General features: G+C 53.9%; 4 protein-coding genes across 4 annotated transcripts; 3 read left to right on the plus strand and 1 right to left on the minus strand.

Moving 5' to 3' along the window:
- Window positions 1-3,736: 3,736 nt before the first annotated feature.
- Window positions 3,737-5,936, plus strand: B0T26DRAFT_753669 (cytochrome P450; the record flags this gene model as incomplete). The annotated part of the gene is made up of 8 exons (XM_060445724.1): window positions 3,737-3,838; window positions 3,903-4,018; window positions 4,083-4,192; window positions 4,415-4,716; window positions 4,816-5,085; window positions 5,143-5,415; window positions 5,510-5,608; window positions 5,667-5,936. The coding sequence occupies 8 exons, from the start codon at window positions 3,737-3,739 to the stop codon at window positions 5,934-5,936; spliced, it is 1,542 nt and encodes a 513-aa protein (XP_060294904.1).
- Window positions 5,937-8,770: 2,834 nt separating this feature from the next.
- B0T26DRAFT_804336 (uncharacterized protein) lies at window positions 8,771-9,628 on the plus strand (the record flags this gene model as incomplete). The annotated part of the gene is made up of 2 exons (XM_060447124.1): window positions 8,771-9,293; window positions 9,573-9,628. Exons 1-2 carry the CDS (start codon window positions 8,996-8,998, stop codon window positions 9,626-9,628), a joined length of 354 nt encoding a protein of 117 aa, XP_060294905.1. The 5' UTR covers window positions 8,771-8,995.
- A 753-nt stretch (window positions 9,629-10,381) lies between these two features.
- B0T26DRAFT_782724 (glycoside hydrolase family 24 protein) lies at window positions 10,382-11,786 on the minus strand (the record flags this gene model as incomplete). The annotated part of the gene is made up of 3 exons (XM_060446730.1): window positions 10,382-11,171; window positions 11,233-11,363; window positions 11,423-11,786. The coding sequence occupies 3 exons, from the start codon at window positions 11,784-11,786 to the stop codon at window positions 10,878-10,880; spliced, it is 789 nt and encodes a 262-aa protein (XP_060294906.1). The 3' UTR covers window positions 10,382-10,877.
- Window positions 11,787-13,416: 1,630 nt separating this feature from the next.
- Window positions 13,417-14,112, plus strand: B0T26DRAFT_650538 (CHAP domain-containing protein; the record flags this gene model as incomplete). Its single annotated transcript, XM_060438191.1, has 1 exon — window positions 13,417-14,112. The coding sequence occupies one exon, from the start codon at window positions 13,417-13,419 to the stop codon at window positions 14,110-14,112; it is 696 nt and encodes a 231-aa protein (XP_060294907.1).
- Between the last annotated feature and the right edge of the window lie 1,261 nt (window positions 14,113-15,373).

Raw genomic sequence — 15,373 nt, forward strand, 5'->3', positions numbered from 1 at the left:
ATTCCCGCGAAGGTTTCTTGTTTTCATCACCACCGAGACTGCTGCACAGCTTTAGGGGGCCACTAGAGGCTTTATTCTGCACGTATACTGCACTATCTTCTGTGTTTACCGCGGTTGAGGCGCGTGTTGCTGCGGCCGGGCTTGATATTGCATCACCGAGCACCCCCACGCGAGGATTAGGGACACAGTACACACCCTACGGCCCGATTTATTCCCCTCTGAGACCATCACCACCCCCACCCACACCTCTCTTGTCTTTCTTCTTGGTGTTTTCCTCTTGCAGCACGCCCGCACACACCTTGAATACCACCTCCCTAAGCTACGCCGCAATTGTTTGTTTTTGTACGCACGGCATATTCCCTACCTCTCCCAGTTTTCAAACCACTTTCACAGACGCACACATCTCTCGAGCACACACCCTCCGAGGCACCAAAATGAAGCCCTATTGCACCACTCTCGAGATACCTATCCATACCCAGACCCGCAGCACGCCTACCTACACCACCACGTCATTTTGTCACTCCCATCCCCTCCTTGAAGCTATTCATACTGCAAACTTGCCAATCCGCTCCATGGACTCCCTCTCATTGAACTTCGTTGCACGCACCAACTGCTCTGAATCGCCCTCTTCAGGCACATGTTGTTTCTTGTTTCCCTTCGCCGGTCTCCTCTACCTTTTTCCTAACACTCCCTGTGAGATAGCTGCAGAACTCTACGACTGCCGGCTTGCACGTTTCCAGCCGTGCCTCCCTTTTCCTTATACGCACTCGCCGAACCACCGTCCGGACGCGTCGACTTCCCTCTTGTCACCGCGGCAGCACCACTTGCCAGACTCTAGATCAGCGACAACGGTCGTCGTGACCGTGAGTCGAAGACATGTTGCCGCTTATGGCACATCAACAGGCTGGCGAGAACATCCCCACCTCTCCTGAAGTGTTTGTATCCTACGTTGACAAGCACCGCGACAGGCCCCCATGAAAGATCGCAAATCTACCCGGATAGATCGATTGTGCCGATAGACGGATCGCCAGGTTAAAAACCACGCAAAGCCTTGGTCGGCTTAGCAGGCTGTCAGAAAGAAGGCCATTTCGGTGACCATCGACGGCCGCCTCGGTGACCATTACGGCCACCTTGGTGATACTAAACAACAAGTATAAGAATAAGGTGTCTGGCATGCCACAAAAGATAGAACATCAATCAATCTACATCTTTTTCTCCCCATATCACATTCAATGCAGTACTTCTGACACAGGCTGCTCGTGCTGCGATGGGAAACAGAACAGACCCCTTAAAGCTCTTATGAGATGGAAGAATGAACAGCTAACCCCTTTCCCAGACGCCTGACGCCTGACGCTGCCGAACTACCCTCTCTCGTTGAGCGACAGAATCCTCGAACAAAAGTCATAAGAAGGGGCACGGTACGCTCCAGCCACTGCCGGGCCCCAACACGAGCTCAGTCGACGTGTCGAGTGTGGTGTCGGAGGTTGCTTGGTGTTTTGCTCTAAACAAGGGGCTGACAAGAGCTGAGATTGCCACACAGTCCACCCAAGTATCTTTCCGCCGACGCCTTGCTGACAAGCTCTGGGTAATTAGATGTCTACTCGGCGTCGCGGGCATTGCATAAGCAAGCACATTGCATAAGCAAGCACATTGCATAAGCAGGCGCCATGTTAAACCGGAGCGAAGACGGCAGGAACATCAAAAGGAATCCCAGATGACGAGCGAGGAACCGTGCGATCAACACGCGAGATAAAAACAAGGTCAAAGTCCATACACGCAAGGCCCACGGAGAGCAAGATGGCCGTCACACATAAATAAATAGAAGAGGGGATAGGGGAAGTCAGAGGAAGGCAACAAACGCCGCGACACGAGCAGAGGAAAGGGATGCTTGCTGCCTGCTCAGGCTACCGGTTGATAGGCATCGACATGCCCTGCCACAAGAGGATCGGGATTCCAGGGTTCGTGGACTGGTCTCACGAGGGCTGGATGAGAAGGACACAGCGTTCGAGATGGTCTCATCATTAGAAGGGAGAGGGAAGAATTTCGGCAACGACGTGGAGATAAATACTGTGAGAGAAACAACAGCATTTGTGTAGTATATGTAGTATACGGGCCAACCTCGCATTTTCCATCAGGGGGACTTCCCATATAAACAGAGACTCAGCATTTTTTTCTAGCCTGTCTGAAAAGCTTTCTAGAAAGGAGGCGACGGCTCCTGAGACTCAGATATGACTTTCTCGTGACTTACCAGTCTTCTCGACATGCCTACCAAGATAACACTTTTTCTCGCCGTTTGTCCACCAAAGTAGCTAACCTTATTCCTCCTAAGTGCCACGTCACGGATTTTCACAGACTGGACTGTACCAACGCCCTGGACAGCCGTGTTGCGAGCTTGGATCTATTACGTGGCATCTATCTCAACCCAAGGCAAGACTGCTGCATCTGCAGTATATCCAAAGCTTGTGTGTTGTCCCTTTGTGTTCGATAACCTTGAAGATCTTTTAGAGAGCCGTTTCGAAGTTTCCATGCCCGCCATATGATCAATTAGTAGTCGATGTGTCAATGTAGCGTGTGTGGTAAGCTGTGTTGCAAACGCCATGGAATTTGCACAGAATTAGCAGACACGCAACGTTAAGTCACGCCTTGGGCCGCCCGTTCCAAACCGGTCTAGGAGCAAGAATGTTTCTCATATAAAGTCTAGCACCTGCTACGCCAAAAGGCGGCGACCACCAGCTGCTATTCCATACAGAAAGAAATCAGGGAACGAGCAAACCCCATGCTTCCTACACATCACACAACCTACTCCTGCTTCCATTCCAATTTAATATATCTTCTCCTTCGAAAATGGCCCGAGATCCCGTCTCCAGAAGTGAAGGAACAAGAAATATGCTGCCGATGTAAAGTCCAACTCTTGTCAAAACCCTGCCAAAGAACGCCGCAGGGTGGGAGTGCCGGTCTGGAAACGAAAGAGAATGAAGGGCTGTTGACGGTGCTGAAGTTAAGAATGTTATCCAATGCATAGATTGGCCCCCCTCGATCATCGACGCTTCATAATCGAGGAGGGCCGATCTACGCATTAGATGGCGTCGTCGTCCTCTGTTATATTGCCGCCGAAGAGCGAGTGCGCGCTTTGGCCGGTGACATTTATACCAGTAAAGCGGGTTTTATCGCTCAGGTACGGGGCAATCTTGCCTACTGACGGCTAATTGGCTTCTTTCTCAAGTTTAGCCGTCGCTCGTTGACGGCGGACACGGGGGGGGACGGAGGACACCGGGGGGGGAGGGTGGGCGGTGGTGACGCTGCTGCTGGAACTCGGCAACCTGTTCAAGAGTCAGGATTTCAATGTCAGAGAGTCTTCGAGGGGAGCAGTGAGATGTGATAAAGTACCTCTTGGAAGCTTCCGGCCAAGAGAACGCGGGGGGCGCAGCCAGAGCGCTTGCGTTGAGGGAGGAAGTCGCACGGGCCTGCCGGAAAGTTGTGTGGTTTGATTGAAAAGGCAGCACAAATTCAGGTTGGAGGAACTTATTGGGAAAGACTGCTAGCAGCTGGCGGTGGTGGGGTCCTCGAGGAATTAGGGCATAGGGCTTTTTGGAAAGGGAAACCGTCTGATGTTGAACTCGGAACCAGGTTAAATTTCTGCACCCCTAGGATCCTTGTGCGTTTCTTTCCCTTTTTTTCCCCCCTCTTTCAACCTCAATCACGCTTGACAAGTCATCACGCCCGGTATAGACCGGAGATGGTTTCCCTTCAAGCTGCCTTCGTCGGGGCCCTAGCCGCCCTCGCCCTCGCTCTCACTCTCGCCTTTGCCCCTGCCCCCACCACGCTCATCGTCGACGCTGTACGTCTACCCTGCACCCAGATTTGAAAGTCGGGGCCCTTCCATGCTGACGCGGTGCCTCTAGCTCTCGGTCTACATCGCGACCACAGGCGTTTACCGCCTCTTCTTCCACCCGCTGGCCAAATTCCCCGGCCCTCACCTCGCCGCCGTCTCCCCATCTGGCGCTACTATCATTGGTGAGTACTCTTCTAGTCCTCGTTCATTTGATTTAATCAGACACAAGCTGACCTGATTGCCCCCCTAGTCTTTCTGGCCGCTACGCGTTCACAGTTGAGGATGCCTTGCGCAAGTATGGCAACGTGGTGCGCATCGCGCCCAACGAGCTTGTCTTCATGAACCACCAGGCCTTTATCGGTATGTGTTAGAGCTTTTCACATCACTAATCCCAAGTATCGGGCCTGCAGGCTAGTCTTGCGGGTGCTTTTCCAGCCTACCCAGTGCCTCAGAAATTTACGATATTTAGCATTCCACCTTCTTTTCACACCCCTATCTACCAACGGCACCCCTTGTTTGGCATCGTGGCTGGCGGCTGGTTTGATCAAAGACAGTTGCTGACGAGACGCACATGGTAATTAGACATCTACGGCGCGCAGCATAACGGTCGCGGAAGATTCCTCAAGACTACCACAGTCTGGGGCACAGATCTTCTCGGGCATGCTTCTGTTGCCGATAAGCTCTTGTTCAAGTTTCGCGGTGCCTTGACCAATTACGAGCTCATAGTCTGGACACAGGCCGATGCCATCTTCGACTATATTTATGCTCGGTCTAGATATGAAGAGCCTGAGACTGTCTTACCCCTTCTCGAGTTCATCAACTGGTTTGCCATGGACGTGGCGGTGAAACTGACATGTCACGATAACCACGCCTTCATGACATCGGTAAGCACTGATTGATTTATTGGTCTTTATCGATTCTGTCCACGCCCTGTACATACATGTCACTAACCTATGTGAAATACAGCCCATCTATCTCCAAAGTTCGACCTTGCCCATGCTTGGAACGCGTTGGCCCCGATTTTCCAGTTGTTCGGGTGCATCCCTCTCCTGCGGTCCCTTCTGTCCCTCGTGCCGGCGCTTCTGGAAAAGTTAGGCTCATTCGGGTTCTTCGTGGGTGAGGCATCGGCAGGAAGCTTGCAGTGGCTTGCGCGGCGGCCCAAGCTGTTTCGTTTGGTCCAGACCATAATGGCTAAGGGGAACTGGAGCAGCTTTGTGCTGGTGCCCGGTATCGATATCGAGGGGGAGCGCCGGGTGCCTGGAGTGGAGCGGTAGATCACGACGGATCGGGTCGCTTCGGCGGGCGCGCAGCTGGTGCTGGCGTCCTTCAGCCCAATGGCCGACTGGCTCTACTTCACCATCGTCCACCTTCTTCAGAACCCCGTCTGGTGCACTCTTCTAGAAGAAGAGATAAGACCCGCCTTCCCCCCCAAATTGAGCATGGAGTTCGGTGCCCAGCTCGAGGGTCTGCCCATTCTTGACGCCCGTCTCCTGGAGTCGCTTCGTCTAATGGCCAGATATATCAATGGCATGCCTCGCATCAGCCCGGGTACCGTGATTGATGGTTGCTTTGTGCCGAAAGGAGTCAGTATCCCCCTTCCGCCTCCCTCCCCTCAAACAAGCTGTGCAGGATACGGAGCGAGGAAAATGACCACACCGCTAACCTGCCGCTTTCCAGGTCATCGTGCAAACCAGTGTCTTCGCCCTGGCCCGCAACCTGCGCTACTTCAACGAGCCGCTGCAGTACCGGCCCGAGAGATGGCTCGGGCCGTACGACGTCGTGTCTGGTAGCTTGCCATTTAGCAGCGGCGGTGACATTGGCTGCCAAACTTCAGCACGGCCTGCGCAACTGCATGGGCGAGGACGTCGCCTGGATGCAGGCTAAGTTTTTTGTGGCTAACATGATGCGGTGGATGAATATCTCTCTGCCTGAGGGCCAGGCCACTCCTGACTTGGAGCGTCTCTCGCAGTATGGATCCTGGGAAAAGCCAGAGATCATGGTGAAATTTGATCGTGTCCCGCAGGATGGCGATTCCGAAAGATGGGGATTCCGAAGGATAGTGATTGAGGCGGGAAGGTGGGAAGAGTTTGGGTGGAGGACTTAGCATGCAGAGGTGGGTTTCTGTAAGAGAAGGCAGGTACGCCTGATCAAGGTGGTCACAATAGGAGCAACAAGCAGGGCGAGCAATGACTGGTATTGGCGTAAGACTTCAACCTGGCCTGAGCCACAGAGGTGTGCGAAGGCCATGGTCTATATACACGTGAAAGGGGTTACGAGTCATCCTTGTGTGGCCAGGGTGGTAGTGGCGATAGTGCGTGGCCCTGTTAGCGGTGGCGATAGTGGCGATGGTGGCGAGGGTGGCCCTGGTGGCGGTGGCCATGGTGGTTACGAGGGTGGTTTCCTTACAGTTTCGTAGAAGACCTTGCCTTGCGCATGTGGGAAATACAATATCACCGCGCGCAATAGATGATTACATAAGCGGATGTTTCCAGCAAACGACTTCGTGCCAATATAATATGTGGTGCAACAAGGGAAGCTATGAAGAAAACTGTAATGAAGCATGCCTTGCTGGAGGCGAACTCCATACTGCTAGAGCCGCAACAACCTCTTGAAACACTCTGCGGCGGGAAGAGAGTTTATCTAGAGAGCTCACTTTCGTTAATTAGGAAACCGCAGTTATTAAGGGATGAAGACTCTATTACAAGAACATAGGGTTGGCACTTCTTTATAGTAAACTAAAAAAAAGTAACTTGGTAGTAATTTTCCCGCCGACAAGTCTCTGGCCCTGATCTACCACCTAAACTATGTTGTTCTACGACACCCCTATCACTGCATGGTATCGGGCGCGGAGAGTACTTGGTTGTCTCGTGGATACATCTATTCGATTCTATTTCATACGGGGACAAGCGATTCCCCCTTCTCTACTCCGTAGTGCCGGATATTTAGCCAAGTGTCTACCTGATCTTACCTTGTTATCCTGCTTTCCACTCATGTCACGTAACTATGACATTATGAGTACATTGGAATAGGGGGTTGTAAGAGAGGGCAGGTACGCCTGATCAAGGTGGTCACAATGAAGACAACAGAAGGTGAGCAATGACTGGTATTGGCGTAAGACTTCAGCCTGGCCCTCGCAAAGGAGAGGTCGAGGGCCATTGTTTATATACATGCTCAGGAGCTCGGTCCCGAATATGCACGTGACACAAGGCGCCCGGTATGGGCTTAGTGGCTCATGCCAGCCGGCAGTGATCTGGCCCGTTAGTGCCAGACGGTCAACGCGTGTAAGGAGTGCGCGTTGACAGGTGGTTGGCAAGGTGAGTGTCCTTTTCCTTACAACTATCCCCCCCGTACGCTCTGTCCGGTGTGTCCATGCCAGTGAAGCGCTTGTTGTCACCCAGGTGCAGTTCTTGTCACCCAGGTGCAGTTGTTGTCACCCAGGTACGGGGCGATCTTGTTCATCGAGGGCTGGTGGGCTTCTTTCTTCAGCTTTGACGTGGCCTCGTGGACAGCGGACACGGGGGCGATTGTGCCCAACCCCGGGCCCTATCTCTCACTTGATTTGTGTCGTTTTCCTTCGCCCGTTTTCTAACCAGGAGAAACTCCAAGATCCCCAGCGAGCCCCTGACCAGACGCAACACAACGGCTTCCCCCGCTTGCGCGGTCCGCCATCATGCACGCCTGATCAGACGCATCGCTTAGGATCTCGGGGTTTCTCTTGGTTAGACCCCTTGAACATTTCCGAGGCCACCACTCCCAAACTCCCGGAAAGCAAGAGTCAAATCCCTGAATGTTTGTTGGCGGGGCCGCCCCCTGATATAAAGGTTAGCAAAGGAAAAACTTAGTTGCAAGGGGAACACATACTATTCTCTGACGGTGATATCTTCACCGTCGGCCACCGGGAATCGGAAGAATCGCGTGCCTCTAGACGTCGCGAAGGCGGTGCCTTAAAGCCGGCGGACTAAGGGAGCGAATAGACCAGGGTCTGTGGTGGGCATCCGGAGTTCGTTGCGGCCCGGAGTAGCGTTGCCCCGGCTAGTCAGTCAACCTGTCAATTGCAAGCCAGTTGCCCTGGCCAGCCAGCGAACCCCACGAGAGGAGAGCGTGGTTTGAACAACAGCGAGAGGATGGAGCCTAGAGCAGAACCCGCTAGCAGTGCTGGCGAGGCGCTCGTCATCGACACCATCACTGCTCAGAGTCGGTTTGTTACGTCGTCAGCGGTAAGTGACGCTAACGCAACGACTTAATCAATTGCCAGGTAGCCAGCTAGCTTCCCTTCAATTCATCATCATCCTCTTCTTATTTTGGCAGACTATCCCATCACAAGTTGGGCCGACTTCTGTGTGGCAGGAGATGGGCCGACTTCTGTGTGGGAGATGGGTTGATGCGGTCATTTCTTTTCTGTAGAGATCCAACAACGTCACCGCTAGCCAGCTTCCGACCTCGAAGGTGGTGAGGGAACCGACGAGCTGTCTTGGATGTGATTTCGAATCGCTTGTTCTGAATGTGCTTCGTGCTAGTGTCAATCTTGCCGGAGTTCTTGAGTTCGCCGGGGCTGGATACTGCGTGCTTTTTCCTTGAGACATCTTAAAAACACTCTCGTGTGGGCAGAGACGAGCGGCTCTCAGGGGAGACATGTCGCGTGGGAGGTAGTAGAGGGTGAAAGTATAGCGTTTTATTAGAAGCCAGTACTTCTCTGCCTGGTAGGGCTCAAAACTAACTTGGTTAGTATAATGTCTACGCGGAGTAGAATATGAAGGAAAGGACCTTACCTCTTCTCGGCTCCGGTAGCCATTTTTTATCGTCTAAGGGAAAGAAAAAGAGCCCGTTTCTCTTCGCTCTGGCAGCCGAAGGCAGCGACCACAGTCCCGACGGACTTCGCCCTCGAGAGTCTTGATCCACTCATCACCCTCGGAGCAGAGGACTCCGAGGGGACTCGTGGGTTGGCGGTAAAGTTCGTGAGTCGGCCAGTATGACTCTGTCGGTGCCGTTCAATTGTTTGACTTTTGGCTGTACCGCGGCGAATTCTTGGCTGTCTTCCTTTTAGCGTGTGCGTGGTGATGGGGATATGCTCGCAACATCCACGGCGTGGGAGTAGACGACCATATCTGCGCTCGGTAGTGACATTTGGAGGGAGAAGGAAGGAGGAGGAGGAAGAGGAGGAAGATGAGCAAGACGAGGAAGACGAAGAAGACGAGGAGGACGAGGAAGACGAGGAGGACGAGGAAGACGAGGAGGAGGAAGACGAGGAAGAGGAGCAAGACGATCAAGACGAGCAGACGAGCAGACGAGGAGGACGAGGAAGATGAGGAAGACGAGGAAGACGAAGACGAGGAAGAGGAGCAAGACGATCAAGACGAGCAGACGAGCAGACGAGCAGACGAGGAAGACGAGCAAGAGGAGGAAGACGAGGAAGACGAGGAAGGAGGCAATAGCTATAGGCTCATGCAAAGCAGCTTAGAACGTGAGTTCGGGGCGGGGATCTTCTGCTTAAAGGGAAAAAAGGACTCGCAAGCGCTGCACGGAAAACTGGAAGATGGTGGTGGGGTAACATACCTATCATTCTGTTCGAAAACGTGCGGAGTTTGGCGTGGCCGTGCTCGAAGACGAGAAATAATGGCCGGAAGAGCCCGGCGTCGGAAGGAGCCGCATCTAAGCCACATATGGGCGCAGGTGGCGCACATGCTAGACCGTTTACAGCCTAGACTGTGTCAGCCGAATGCCGCTTAACTATGGTATTCAGGTTATGCCCACCTTTCTGAACCTTCCGAATACAAGTACTTTTTGGCCCTCAATTGATGCAGCGTTGTATGTGACACCCGACACTCCAGCCAAAGTGGAAGGCGGCAAGGTACGCGAGGAAAGGCGACGGGAGAAAAAAATGGGTTTCCGGGCTGTGGGTAGAAAAGCAAGACCCGGTAACGCTCGGGCCACGACTTCGAGGTGAGTGGAAGGGAAAGAATCAGAAGGAAGAGAAATGACGTGCCGCAAAGCGGGCTTCTCTCACTGGCTTCCAATTTGCTGGATATGGAACACGGGGATTGTGCGCAGACATGAAAAAAAAGGTCTTGGGCGTACATAAGTAGCGGGTCTACGTTGAGGAGGACTCCGGACGAATCTGATGTGTGTCGAGTGAGAAACGGCAGGGCTAGGGAAGAGGAAAATAAATTCAAATGCGTGGCCCCAATCCTGTGGTGTGGCCGTTGCTAGCGGCCAGTGACGGGTGAGAAAAGAACGCTTAGGGCAGGACCCACCAGTGACTGGAAGGCACAAGAGATAATCATACCACAGTGGGGCAAGAGATAGTCATACCACAGTGGGCAGGGCAAGCAACCTGAGGTGTGGGCAAGATACCAGGGCTCGAAGAAGCAACAGAAGCGCCTGGCCTAACATCGACCCGCAGTCGGATGACGCAGCGTAGGGAGTGTATCTAGTCCGAACCTGCACGGGGGACCGAGGTGTCCTAGCTCGATGCTGGTGGGCACATGGCCCAGGCCGTGTTGAGGCACCGAGGAGCCTTTATGTACCACTATACCGGTCCAGTCTCCCAGCGAAGTAGCTCAAACCCCACAGGCCCACGGAGGTACGGTAGGTCATGGTAAGGACTCCGTGTTGGCTCTTGTGGTATACCCTTCGCTTTTGCCTCTTCTTTTAACGTCGCACGTTCGAGCCACGGCTGCGGGCGTGCCTTTTCTTTTTTCTTTTGTATTTTTTGTCCTTTCATCCCTCACTCTCACCCCAAGTAATTGCATTCTTTTCAAGACTCGCCGTCATGTTCACCAGCACACAAATAAGTACCTGTGGACGACACCTCCGCCGGGGCCATGGCATTGCTTGACTAGCAGGTTAATCAGGACTTTGATCTAGCATCATTAGTTACTCTGCACTTCCCCCGACAACTGTGAACTTGCACGTGTGCATCACAACCAACCTCCCAACCTCCCAGCCAGGCCACCTTTCCACCGAACCTGCAACATATTTCTTTCGGTTATCTCGACGCCCGAGACAAGGCATACGGTTTCGTCCCGCATCCCCGGCCAACACCCACTCAGCACTTCACAGGCAGCGCCTTAGCCGTCGTAGCCGTCTTGGCGAGCGCTACCTCTGCATCGCGGCGGCGGACCAGCCCTGGGAGCACCTCACCACCGCCGTGCACCCACTTTGGCAGCTCGTCGGTAATGAGCGCGTTGGGGTTCTCGCCCTTGTTGAGACGCTTGATAAGCGACGAGTCCTCGGCCGCGCCGCAGCCCATGTTGAACGCCCAGCTGACAAGGGCGCCGTACTGGTTGAGGTTCAGCGTGACTTCGTCGCTGGTCATCTTTGTGATGCAATCTTCCTTGGGCTGATGCTCTCCGTCAGATACTATCTCCGACTGGTCTGGCTTGGGGTTGGACTGATCTTACCCTCATGTCGTCGGCCAGAAGCTTCTTGCCGTCCGTCTTCGACAGCGGGATCGAGTACTTCACGTCGGAGCACTTGGAGTTGCTGCACAAGTGGCCGTACCCGACGGTAGGGTTGCCCGTTGGATCCGTGTCTGGCGTCCGGGTTGGTAAAACATGTCCCCGACGACAGTAGGCAAACGAGAACACTTACAGACGCTGGCCCTGAAGCCCTCAAACTCGGAAATCAGATCGACAGTCGCCTGGTTGGACCGCGGAGCCGCGCACGACCCCGAACTGCTGCCGCACTTGGAGGCGACATAGTCACTGGTGCCTGTCTTGACGTAATAGTCTGAGACATAGCAGCCGTCGGTCGTCTTGTCCCATAGCTTGACGCCGTTGATGACTTCGCCGGGCGTCTGGCACGTGAGCTTCACGTCCTGGCCCTCTTTATACGTTCTTTTCACGTCATAGCTGGTGCCCGGTCCGGATCTGCAGTTGACCACGTCGCCTATGATCGGGTAGGCGCCTCCCAAGACAACGAACGGGGCGAGACCGGCGAGCACAGTCAGCTTCATAGTCGACAAAGAAAAGAGCATACCGCAGATGGTGTGGGATTTAACGTGAAGGCACGCCTGAGGCTCAAAGAGGCTGGAAGATCTGATGTCGAAGCGGATAGCAAGTCGAAACAGAGAAGTCGAAACAGAGAAGTCGAAACAGAGAAGTCGAAACAGGCGCAAGCCATGAAAGACCCTTTATGATGAGTTATTTAGCAACATGCAAAACCTGGTCCGTGGATTTGCATATCGCCAAGCTCGTCTATAATCGCCATTTCCAACCCTCGGTGAGACGGAGTGATGGTGCGCCGTCTTATTGGTCTGCCACCGCACACCTAGGTCTTTGACTATGGTTGTCTACGGAGCTGGCACGGCGATTGGAGACTTTCTTTTTGCCGCGATCATGGTTGATTAACTTCCCATTGGTGCTAATCATGACTTGCACCGACAAAGATGATTGGTTTCCAGCTTGCCCACCCGAACATTTTCACTCTAGACACCTAGCTGAGCACTATCGGACCCATTTTTACTGGCCCTACGCTGCAAGAGGGTGTAAGCGAACTAGGGCCTCGAGGCCGACGGTAGACTCCGAGGAGAAGCGGTCAAAACTTGGGAGAACGAGACATGTGTTCAACCGGGTTGACTAAATCAGCTTGCCCGGCTATGTGCGAAGGGAACAGCTTCAGGTTCTAGACCAAGCTTGGACTGGTCGCCAGCGGGCGCAAAGTGCACCGGGCGCAAAGTGCATCGGGCTGTGGTCTGCAAGTTAAGGATTTTGATTGCTAATAACGCACGAGGCAGCAGTAGCCGAATTAGCCCTAACTGACGTGCTTAACCGGATATACTAGCACACCATTACTTGCCTCCCCGCTCTTCAGCTGGCTGCCCGAAAGCTCCGGGAATGCACATATTTCTCCGTGGTTGGCGACTTTATCGTTTGAACCAATCAGCCATCGGCACTCTTGCCCCTCAAAGTACCGGATCCGATTACCATGAACGGAATGTCATCGCTTGTGTGTCCTTGTCTCCTGTTTCACTTGCAGTGATTGACCGACCGCCGATGGGCTCAGCTGAAAGGTGCATATTCCGGGCCGCAATTCATATTCAGGAACAAGCTTGGTCCCGTTTCATGTGCCGTATGGCCGCCGATCCCTTTCCCACAGAATTCTGCTGCACCATGCTTCTCCCTCCTCGGGATATTCCCCGAACGGCTTACCCTATACCGCAACCTCGTTGTTCCCATACCACAACCTCGTTGTTCCCATACCACAACCTCGTTGTGGTCCCTGAGCCAGCCCACGTGGTACTGGGCCGCCATTGGGGTTACACTGCCCCTTTCCGAGTCGCCAATCAGGCTAGATCTATGTAACGTCGGAGGAGCACAGCCCAAAAATCAGTGCCACATCGCTCTGCTGAAACATGCAGTATTACTCTTGCAGGGCTTCAAGTTGGGCCGACTCGGTGTCGCGATGTGGACGACGAGGCTGCATGCAGACTGCCTACAGACTAGAAAAACCAGGACTAAATTGAACGGCCTCGGCAAGTAAGTCCACCAGTCTTGGAAGATTACCATCATCATGAGCTTCCTGATTCCTGACCGAACCTCCGGATAACCAAACAAAATATCACGCCCTCCATTTTTGCAACTACCATGAAGCTTCTCACCATCGCCAGCCTCCTCCAGGCAGCAGCCTTCACCACCACGGCGGCATACCCCATCACGGGCGACGGCGTCAACTGCCGCTCGGGGCCGGGCACCAGCTACGCAGTCAAGAAGTCCTACGCCAGAGGCACCGACGTCGCGGTGACGTGCCAGACGGCCGGCGAGTCGATCAACGGCAACGCCATCTGGGACAAGACGTCGGACGGGTGCTTCGTGACCGACTACTACGTCAAGACGGGCAGCGACGGCTACGTGGCGACCAAGTGCTCTTCCTCCGGAAGCTCAACGATTCCAGGCCCCGTGGCCAACGACTACCCGTACAAGTCGTCGTGCGGCGGCGTCGACCCGTGGCGCTACTACAAGTGCCAGTGCACCAGCTTCGTAGCCTTCCGCATCAACAGGCGGCTGGGCATCGACTTCACCAACACGTACAAGGGCCACGCCTGGGGAAACGCCGACTCGTGGGACGACGCCGCCCGCGCCTCGGGCGTCACCGTCAACAGCACCCCCAAGCCCGGATCCATCGCCCACACTAATGCAGGCTCCGCCGGCCACGTCGCCTGGGTCGCTGCCGTCGGCGACGACACCGTCACCGTCGAGGAGTACAACTGGGCCACCGCCAAGGGCTACGGTAAGCGCACTGTGTCCAAGGGCACCTTTAGCTACATCCATATCAAGGTCTAGTCAAATGCTGCGCTAGTCTGGCTGGAAATACGGTGTGTGTCTTTGCTATTTAATCTTTTCCACGTTCTGTATTAAGCACGGTCTTCTTTCCCTCTGCATGTTGAAGAAGAGGAGGGCCAGGGTGGTGGTTGAAGGAGGAAACTGTAGTGAAAGTAAATGCATAATTAGGCTAGTTGGGAAAATTCCCCCAACCTCCTTGCCCGATCTCCCTGCTCTCCCTGCTCTCCCTGCTCTCCTTGCTCTCCCTGCTCTCCCTGCTCTGCACTCTGCCGTGGGGTATAATATGCCTCACTTTCTGACCTTCTCTCATTATTCCTTGTCTCTAGAAGATAAGACGGGGGAAAAAAACACCCCCGCCTAAGACGCTGAAGCCCAAACGATCTGGCCAGAGTAAGGTGATTCTTCCTTGCTTCCATTAGAGAACAGATCCTCGAAAAGGAGTGAAAACCACACCAAGTGCAACCCAAACAAGCTAACATCAATAGGGGAGGAAATGTCAGCCTGGGCACCAGTAGCTGACTGGCTTGTAGGCGCATGCGTCATATGCCCGCGCACGAGATTTCGCTCACACATTTAGTATGGGGCTCTACCCCTCCACAAGTTAGCTAGCCAGTGCACATCACACATTGCCTCCCCAACAAGGGGCATATACCCTTTTGCTTCTGTGTAAACAAGCCCCTTTTCCTAGGCCACTTATCCCCGCGTCACTACATGCCTTTTTCAACGCAATTCCCCAGCTCTACTTTACCTATGACAAACCCGCTACCGATGGCCCGCAAAAACGCTAGAGGCCCGACGTAGGGGCGAGTCACGATAATTGGGTGGTGTTGGATTCAGTCAGTTGCACGGTTGGATAGGTTCGATTGTGTGTATTCTTGTGTGTTCCTTCAATTCCTGGCTCTCGCTCGTTCTTCTAGAAGTCTCTGTTGTGGCGCACCAGCCCCCCCCTGCGGTGAATCGGCGCCACGACCGGGGTCAACCACGTGACTTGGCATGTGGCTAGTCTGACACACCCCCTCAGCCAAATGCCGTTGCTAGGCGGTTGGCTGGACCTATTGAGGCTATTCAGACTTCCAGAACAGGCAACTCTGCCTCTCCTCCTTCGATCAAGTCTTCCAAAGCTTGCACATCTTCGTCACTGATCCTCCTCAGCGTGGCCTGCCGCCGTTGTAGTGGTTCAAAGATGTCCACCACTCCAATTAGCTCTCTGAATCGCTCAAAGTCTGGCTCTGCCAGCGCCTTCGTGAGGCCATCTGCAAGT

Source organism: Lasiosphaeria miniovina (assembly GCF_030549165.1).
Source record: "Lasiosphaeria miniovina strain SMH2392-1A chromosome Unknown B0T26scaffold_5, whole genome shotgun sequence".
Classification (NCBI taxonomy): domain Eukaryota; kingdom Fungi; phylum Ascomycota; class Sordariomycetes; order Sordariales; family Lasiosphaeriaceae; genus Lasiosphaeria; species Lasiosphaeria miniovina.